Source organism: Haliaeetus leucocephalus, unplaced genomic scaffold (genome assembly GCF_000737465.1).
Source record: "Haliaeetus leucocephalus isolate CR32 unplaced genomic scaffold, Haliaeetus_leucocephalus-4.0 Scaffold439, whole genome shotgun sequence".
Lineage (NCBI taxonomy): Eukaryota > Metazoa > Chordata > Aves > Accipitriformes > Accipitridae > Haliaeetus > Haliaeetus leucocephalus.
In genome coordinates this window covers 8,136,099-8,145,773 of record NW_010972875.1, presented here as the reverse complement: position 1 = coordinate 8,145,773, position 9,675 = coordinate 8,136,099, and the positions used below count along the sequence as shown (strand labels likewise).

Genomic DNA, 9,675 nt, shown 5'->3' with positions numbered 1-9,675 from the left:
ACGGCCCCAGCCCGCTCCGCCCAGCGCCGCGGAGGGCGGCCGGGGCCTGGCGGCAGCGGCGCTTCCGCTTCCTCTTCCCGCTCTCGGGAAGAGCGGGGCTCGCCCGAGCCGGTGGGCGGGTGAGTCCTGGCGGGCCCCGGAGCCGCCGTTGCTGCGCTCTGCCCCTGCAGCTGCCTCCCGAAACAGCCGGGTGGGGGAAGTCTCGATTTAAAACCTTACCGTGTGCCGCCTGGGGCGTTTGCTCTGAGCTCCGTCATCTCTTTTCGTTTGGATTGGGAGGCGGCGGGGAAGCTGCCGCAGGTTTAACGAGGCTGGGGAGCGACGAACCCGCTCGTTAGGCCGTGGTCTCCTCCGGGAAGCGGGAACAGCCTCCCTGCAGCTGCCTGCCGTCGCGCCGAGTTCCCCTTTCGGGGCTCATCTCGAGGGCATGCTTACCTGCCACAGCCACCTCCTTCGTGTTCCCTGTACGTGGGGTCCCGTAGTCAGAGTCTTATCCTAATAATACCGGGTTTGCCATTACATGAAAGGAGAGGCCTTCTTTGCCTTTCTTCTGCCCTGGGAAATCAAGAAGCCACACCGGCTTGGCATCACAGGCAGAGGGTTCCCTCTGACCCCCGGTGAAAAACGTCCTGCTGCATCCCTCCTGCGTGCGTGCAGGGATGCGGGTCGAGCCTTCCCCTCGTAAGAGAAACCGCAGTGTTTCTTGGCAGGGGTTCAGGTGTTGGTTTATCTGACCAAATATCTCTTGAGTCGATTATCTGACTCACTGCCTCCAAGGAGATACCGAAAGATACTTCAAACTTTTCATAGTACGTATGAGAAAAGTAATGATGTTTAGTGTGGGCGTACTTATGCTAGTACTTATTAATGCTCTAGACTAAAATAAGATTTTAAGTCAGGATTCCCAGGAAAACATAGTTGGACTGTATTTCCAAGTCTTTAAATACAGAACAACCTACTTTTGTTAGTCTTTAGTGCTACTTCAAACCATCGTGAAATCAACACATTAAGAGAATAAGGCAATGGCCACCACCTTGCAGCTCACTGAGATTCAGGCCTGAAGTACCCACAGGTTTTTGACTTCAGGAGGAAATTCTGTTGATACCTATGTGCTTCCGGTGTGGCTGCCTTTATAGTGCTGCCTCCCGAGGTATCTTTAAAGGTATTGACGACCTTTTCCCATATGGGATTGAATTATGTCATAAGCACTTTAAATGCATCCCTACCAGCTACCAAATCCATATAGTATGGGTGTAGGTCAGGCTTGATTGAAAGAAAATTTTTAAATTTTACCAATGTACTTTCTTAAACAGAGGTATAAACCCTCCCTAAATTATTTCAACATGTATGACTGTGTTAATCCATCCTATCAGTGAATCCTGCAGAGCAGCACATGCTCAGCTGAAGCACTCATGACATCAATAACGTTGCTTTGGGAAAAAAATCATTGGAGTTCACATTTTCTGCTAAAACGTGTGTTGGTAGCTCTCCAGTTATATCTGCAATATATATATTATATCTGGGTTATAACAGATATTTTAAAAGTCACTCTAATTTATATCAAGGTTCAGAGCTCAGTCTAATTCTCTTGTCAATTCAGTATAACTGAATCCTAAATGTGGTTCGGGGATTTGCTGGCTAATTGTTTTGGGTAATCAGCAGGAGACAAAGATACCAGGCAGGTGGGTAGACATTTTGGGGAGCGGGAGGGAGGAGCAGGTGATGTGCAGGTAATCCCACAGCTGGTGAGGGCAGGGGGAAGGCGAGCATGCCCGGGCAGCGCTGGGGAAGAGGGAGGGATGCTGCCATCGCTGCTCCCCAGCCTCACGCCCCGGGGAGCTCAGGCAGCAGCCGCTCTGTCCCAGGGAGCACGCAGGCAGGTGCTTATTTCTGCATCCCACGCGGCCACATTTCGAAAGTGCTGCTGTGGTGACTGGTTTGGGCAGAGCAGGCTGTGAGTAAGCAGGGAGCAGCCACGTCTGGTCTGCAAGCAGCGATGGCACGGGAACCCTCTGTGAGAGCCTGCGGGTCACGGCAGCGATACGCTCCTGCAGGTCCTGACTCGAGGCACCGTGTCCTCTTGTGCTGAACATTCCCTACAGCTGGAGGTTGTCCATTCTTGCAGCATGTCTCTGAAGCACAGCAGACATACCTCTTTTCAGCCTGAGCTGAAAAGACAGTCTGAAACACGAAGAAGACGCACTGCAGCCTTATCTCTGCAAGGTGTGTCCTTCTATGGCTTTCACAAGATAGATAAGGCAAGGGGGAGCAACTGTCTGGCCCATAAAGAGGGTCCTTCCTTTGTCTGAACAGCAAACTTTTAAAACTTAAAATAGCTTTGCTCAGCAATTTTGGTGGGCAGTTGTTCTGGGATAGGATTAATTTTCACAAGAGACTGGGAGGGGGCACAGCCAGGATAGCTGACCTGAACTAGCCAAGGGGATATTCAATACCATATCACATCATGCTCAGTATATAAACTGGGGAGCTGGCCAGGGGGAAGACGGATTGTAGCTCAGGAATGGGCTGAGCATCGGGTTCCGGGTGGTGAGCAACTGCATTGTGCATCACTCGCTTTATCTATTCTTAGTATTATTGTTGTTATTATTTCTTCTCTCCTTGAGTTGTTGCTCCTGTTAAACTGTCCTTATCTCAACCCATGAAGTTTTACCTTTTTCTCCTGATTCTCTTCCACCAGGGTGGGGAGGAGTGAGCAAGCAGCTGCGTGGTGCTTTGTTGCTGGCTGGGCTTAAACCATGAGACCAGTGCAGATGCCATTTTCATGAAATCATGGTCTGAAGACTCCTGGCTGGGTGTATGGCATGGCCCTGCAGCATGCTGAGCAGGTCCTTGGCTTCCACTGCACCCAAGTTATATTTTTCTGTGCAGTTTGAGCTTTGCGGGGTGTTTGTAAAGGGAAGGATAAGGAATGTGGCCGTTATGGTGCCCATGAGACAGTGGAGGCCAGAGGACCTACAGGCGTGCTGCTGCGGGATGGAGCTGATGAACGACAGCAAAACTCCAGCACAACAGTCACACGCCCCCAGAGACACACAGTGCATCGTGCCGTGGTCCCCTTTAGGGTGACAGGTACCCAACATTTTGGCACTTCAGTCATCTCCTAAATTTAACTAACCTGGAGCTCTCATGGAGGTCAGTGAACTAGCAAATGTTTAATATCAAATACTCTTCCATCAATTAACCTTTATTTAAGGAATAGAGAACAGGAATCCTCTATGTGTGGGTCTGTAGTGCACGGTAGGATCGAGGCACTAATTCTACATGGCACCCTGTGTCACCAGCCATGACGTATTGACTGCAACGTTGCTAACAGCAAAGCCAGGCAAAGAGGGATTTAGTAGGCATGAGCCAAGACTTGCTCTGCACTCTACCAAGATATATAGGTGGGCAGGGAGAGAAATTAGTGTCTGAGGAAAACTGCAGCTGTAACAGACAGAACAGGTCCCTTTTAATATCTTATTCCTTGGTTCCAGCACTACTACTACGTGGGGAGCCACAGCACGAATGCCATGCCTGCAGATCAGCCCATGGCAGCGACCGACCGTGTGCAGCAGCTTAAGGGTGAGGAAAGCACTGTGGTCTGCAATGTTTTGGTGAACGCTTGCTCAAAAATTGCTTCAACCCACTATGAAAGAGCTGCAGTCTACCCATCAGCAACACCCCCCCAAGGTTCATAGTGTCCCTGCAAGTTATCATCACTGCTGTAGTTACCACAGTGAACCATAGGTTATAGGTGGCAGATTTAATGGTGAGAGAAAGACGATGACTTGTATTTAGGCACCAATCCTACCTTTGCTTGTGGATGCTGGTTCTTTTCCCGCTGTAATGCAGACAGTTTTAAGTTACACGGGCAGATGCTAGACTTCAGGGGGGTCATTCGGAAAAGCTGGTGATCAGCAGAGGGCTATGAAATTGCATCCCCGAGGCTTTCTTGGCCGCACAGTCGGTGCTTCCTTGAGGCCCAAGGCACCCCTCACCCCCTGCCAGCTGGCTCCAGCCACGGCCGGTGCTACAGCAGCGCAGGGAAGCGGGATCCGACCTCCAGATGTGGTCAGTTTGTCGGCTGTTTCCTCAGAGTTCAGATAATTGGAGGAAGAAGGGAAGGAATACAGCTGTGAGGCTGGGAAATTGAGAGGAATTAGCAGTTGGTCACCTTAAATATACCTTCTGTATTTATATGTGCAAGTTGTATTGAGGAGAAGATGTAAGTTGTATGCTGCTACTTCTCATAATTGTGTATATTTTTGCACAACAGTAAGAGCCCTTCTCTCTAGGAATTTTTTTCCCCAGCGCCGTACATCCGTGGCACATTCTATCACCCATGTGCGGTAATGATTTTCCCACTTTTTAGGCGAATAGGTCCCTCTAGGTGGCACCCGCACTCTTCGGTTCACCCGAAGCCCGCCCGCCCTACGCCGGGCTCCGGCTCCTGCTGCCCGGGAGGGCCCCGGAGATCCTTCGGGCATCCTTCGGGCATCCTTCGGGCATCCTTCGGGCATCCTTCGGGCATCCTTCCACCAGCAGTGCTGCGGGACTCTCACCTCGCAGTCCCTCCTGGCCTTAGCTCTTTGTAACAGTTGATGTACTCATAGCATTTTTAGGCTTTGTAATTTGACAATTGCAAACGTTTGCGGTTGCGTGTTAGCTCTTCCTGGCAAACATTTGCACTTCAGCTCTGTGACGCTTATTCTAGTTCAACTTACCTAACTTTCCCCATCTAAAAATTAGATATCTAGCTGAAACTAGTTAAGTGGGTTCCTAATATAATGGATGAAGACAGGTACTTCTGGAGTGCCAGTTTTTTTCTTCCTAAACACACACGTCTCAGCTGTTGAGCTGAATTGTCCTCCCTGGTGAAGATCCTCCTGATGGAAAGAGAATCTTAAAGTATCCAGAATAAAAATGGGTATAATTATTTTTGCTCCTGAGTCTAGAGTTTGTTCGATGAGTGTCATGCAGAGAGGCTTTCGCTGAGAGAAAAAAAGCAAATTTTCACAAAGCCTTGGGCCATGCAAGAGAGTTATCTGTAAATGTAACTGCTTCATGTTTCCTGCCTGTTACAGGAGACCTGCCTGGACAGTTCATAGGCTGCTGTGAAACACCACTTATAACAAAACTTGTTCACCAAGGAGAATGGAGAGAGAGCCTAAAAAGATGCTGTGCAAAAGGTGGGAAGGAAGGTCAAGGCTTGGCTGAACCATATAGAAAATGCTGGAGAGAACAGACAAGTGCTCAGATTTATGTATCACAAAGCTGAACTTGTGTGGGACGCTGTGGACCATAATGACTGATGGTGCTTTGTGAAATGCCTGTAGGGGTGGGAGAGCAAAGGTCTGCTTCAGAGATTTCCAACTCAGACCATCATATTATTCAAAGGAATTTGTCTGCATGAGGGACAAAAATCAGCATCATTTACTGGCCAGCCCACAGCAGATTTCACTGCAACTCCAGATTTAATAGACTTACCCACTGATTTTATGTAGTGATTTTGGTTTATTTTTTTAATTTATAAGGGAGAATAGGGAAATTATTCAGTTACTCAGATACTTTTTTCTGGTTGCTTTGTTCAGATTTGGTTTTCCAACAAAGATTTTAATTTCCTAACGAAGTTCCCAAAGCTTTGTGAGTAAAATGGCTACAGGTGGGTTTCTTGGTAGTATGTGTGAGACAACATTCAATGTGAATTTAGCACAGGGACAACCTTGAAAGTACAAATAGAGGCCATGGTCCTTCAGACCTTTATGAACATGCTTAAAGCCAATATTGGTGAAGACCCTAAAATCTAGATACTCCGTTATGGGACATGATAATCTATGTCAATGAAGTCGGTTGGTACCAGCAGGTCTAGAAAATTTAATTATTAAAACATTCCTTGATTTGGCTAATTAGCAGAATGGGGTAAAGTCACACACTTCTGTGATTTGTGGGAAAATAAACCAAGAAAGACAACAGATTGCTACATTTTGAAGGTTAAAACGCTCGCCTGTGCTCTACTGGTTTTAATCATTGGAAGATAATACCGAGATACTGGGGCCAAGAAAACATAAATCACAGAGCACAAAAAAAGAGTGCTTAGAGATGTGAGAAACTTGCACTGAAATGCACTTCCCACCATTCAAGGATCACTCTGTGCCCTTGGCTTTCAAAGTCGAAAATGTGAGTGTTTCCACTAGCTGACGGAAAGCAGGAATTACACTCTGATAAGATGAGAGCTCCTGTGTAGGATTGGTGCCATGCTCCTGGGATAAACGCTGTTGTTTGCATAGCTCGTAATGCATAATTCATACACATGAATCCATAGACTTCAAGGTGTTAATTCTACGTCTCTTAGAGCTATGGTACTAAGATACATGATTTATTCATTATTCAGCTATATTATTTGCTGAGTTTTCACTGATCACAGCTAGCAAGTATCTTGCCAACATGGTTGACTTGGAATCTGAGACAGTTTGGAGTTTCACCCTGGGAATAAAAGTAGCTTTATTCCAGCTTGTATTGATTATGGGCTGGTCATGTGCTGTGAAGGCTAAGTCTGGGCAAGTTGTTGTTTGCTGTATGAACCTGCATTTGGATTTTAAAAAACTATCTTTATCTAAGGAATTTTATAAGGGAGAAAACTACCTAAAGCTCATAATTATCACTTCAATCATTTTGATTTGCAGAATAGCTTAATGAAAAATAAATACGCCTTTACTTAAGATTATAGGTAAGTTATTATTAAAATGAGAGCAGGGAAGATGACTTAAAATTCTCAGGGATGAATCATTAATACTTTCTTTGTTAAAGGGCACCAATCCATGATACAACCCCAGGGCTTGGCAGGAGCAGAATTCAGACCCTTAATAGTAGCAAATAATTGTCTGACTGTACCAAAATCCTCAAAGGACATACTCACCTGTCTCTGTCTTCTGTATATTGTTTTATGTTATTTTAGAAATCTGCCAGAACATATTTGCTTGCAAAAATGGTCAAGGGTTTCTTGGGACAGATAGACAGACTGCATTCAGGCACAGGTTCAAAAGTAAAGGTTTCTCCTTGAGACTCCTGTTGAAACTTTCAGTATCAAATACAAGGGTTGAGAGTTTAGGGGCACCGACTGCCTGCCAGAGGAGAAAGACCAATGCTGATAAAACCCATGGAGGGCAGTTAGTTTTAACAGAGCTATCAGCTGAGGAGGGAAAGCTCTAAGTAGACTTGGTAGACAATGAGAAAGGTAATAGCAACACTCACAGCTCACAGTTGGGAAGGGTCAAAATTTTCTTGAGGAAACAAAGACTGTTTGTACGCTGCTTTATGCACTTGATGGAAATGGATGGCATTAGTGGCCCTTTCCTACACCCTCTGGGACTGTGAACGGAAAGTATTTTAAGGCTGGTACCAGTTCCATAAGAATCAGCTGGGAAAGAAGGGAGTTTGGGACATAGCTGCAGTTCTCTGGGGCTGTAGAAGTTGTTCCAGGAGGATAAAAGTTGCTTCAAAACTTGCTGAAGAGAAATACTCTGTCTACACCACATCTTGTGGACCACTCTGTGGCTCCTTTCCATTTTGAGGTTGCTTTTCATTCAGAGGGCCAGCCTGAAAGCATGGCCTGTGTGTGGCCAAACTCTAGAGCAGCCGAGCTGTAATGTGCATGAGCACAGCCAGCAGCTTATTTGACTTATACAGCCTGGAGAAGCTCTACAGTGGCTGTTGTAAGGAGCCTACAGATGGTCCGTAGAGGTCTTGGACGGCACAGTTTGGGCAGTTGCTCTTCTACCGCTCACTAGCTAAGGGAGTCATTCACAGCACCAAGGACTGAAAACTACATTATTTTTTTTTCTAAAATGTGTTATAGAATAATCTTGGCTATGAATTTGCTCTTTATTATGTAGAACTTGTGTTCTAACTCTGAGATTTCATCTGCCATGCAGAAAAAAGGGAAAAAAAAGTCCTCATGCTTTGGTGTTCCTAGAGGCAGGTTCAAGATGTGACTGTGGATCTGGTCACATCTCAGCTATCCATATGGGCCTGTTGGGAAAGAAGAGACTCCCTGTTTTGCACGGCAATGTTGTGAACATAGAGAATTGTGAATGTGACTGAGTTTGTTTTAGATACCCAATCTATACATGAAATCCCGTATTTGAAGAACACTGCCCACATTTATCGTGGGCTATGAGAATGCTATTACTGAGTAGCAGAAGCACCTTCTCAACTAGGCATCATCCAGAGTGGGTACCTCTCCCTTGGTATGGGAGGCTAAAGAAAGTGCCTGTGTTCCGGAGATACTCCCTGCTTCAACAAGGCAAATGCTAGGTTTGAAGATGCTGGGATATTGCCCTGTTCCAGAATGCAGATGTGTATTTTTTTCCATATGTTATCAGTGTTCTGCTGAGTTGTGCTGTAACATGAAGACATAGGCTTAATTCATGTATCTGCTTATACTTACCAGTGATCCTGCCTTGGGAAAGATACAGCAGCTCAATGAACCCTTATTGTCCATGACCTGTGACTAGAAAGAAATTCAGGTTTTCAACTACTAAGTACAGTTAACAGCTGTAAAAACAGCTGTAGAAAATCATTTGTGTTGCTAAACTTAAACATGTCACAGGGGAAATGAAAGCTATTTATGAATATTCAATTTTTTTTCCCATTTATCCTTATGGTATAAATATCATTCTGGCAAATTAACTCTTCCTGATTAACTCAGCGCAGTATCGGAAAGATAATTTGACGTATTTATTTTCTTATTAATACAAGTATTCACACATTGCTATAAAGGGCAAAAAAGGTGATAGCACAGATAGCATGTAAGGCTGTGCTAATAGGATATGGTTTGTGCTTCAAACTGCTAAGTTCTCTTAGCAGGACTTGTTCCTAAAGATGTCTGAGCTCAAGCTTTCAGTCTGATGTTGGAAATTAGACAAACTAGCGCTGGCTTTGCAGTATTTCCAAGTGTGATTTTATTCAAAGGAAATTAATTTTATCTGTAGCTTTTGGTTACAAATCCCAGTCTAGTTCTGAATGAAACCGTGACTGGGAAGGCAGTCAGCTCCACTTTAGCTCACACATCTTCTTTTATTCTGGCAAACCCTTACTTTGCTGTGTACTTCTTCCCTTGCTGGCATACGCTTAATTTTGTATACTTCTTTTTGCCAGCTGTTTCATTATTTTTTATCTTGGCTTGCTTTTCTAATTGATTTTTTGTAGTAACAGATTTTTAAAGGAAATTTTTTTCCCCGGTGTGCTTCCTGACAGAAAATCTCTAGTAAATATTTATCAAGAAAGTGTTATATTAATAATTTTCTCAATAAATATTTATTAGAGGCTTAACACTACAAACCCCAGTAGAAATGTGATAAATATTGACTATGGCCAAGAAAGAAACAGTCCCTGAAGAGCACTGCATGCTGCAAGCATGCTCGGATGCAGCTAATCAGTTATAAATAACTGGTGATTTTTAGGTAGGACAGCTGAGCTTTCCTTACCTACAAGATCTGTCATATGCATGGTGGTGCAGGATTAGCTCCTGAGCTGGGGACACAGAATTAAGACACAAATCTTTTAAAATGGCAGCAGCCAAACCAGGGGAGTTGGGGGCTGACACTGGTTTTAAAGCACTTTTAAAAATACACTGCATCTTCTCCCAGTGGAAATAGTCTTCTCGATTTGATAGAC

General features: G+C 45.0%; 1 protein-coding gene across 1 annotated transcript in view; it reads right to left on the bottom strand.

Annotated features, from left to right (window-relative positions):
* Nucleotides 1-4,520, bottom strand: part of SRD5A3 (steroid 5 alpha-reductase 3) — a 10,625-nt gene extending 6,105 nt beyond the window's left edge. The window contains exon 1 of the mRNA XM_010574571.1: nt 4,320-4,520. Within this exon, the coding sequence (XP_010572873.1) occupies nt 4,320-4,520 (201 nt within the window). The remainder of the gene's footprint in view (nt 1-4,319) is intronic.
* Nucleotides 4,521-9,675: the final 5,155 nt, after the last annotated feature.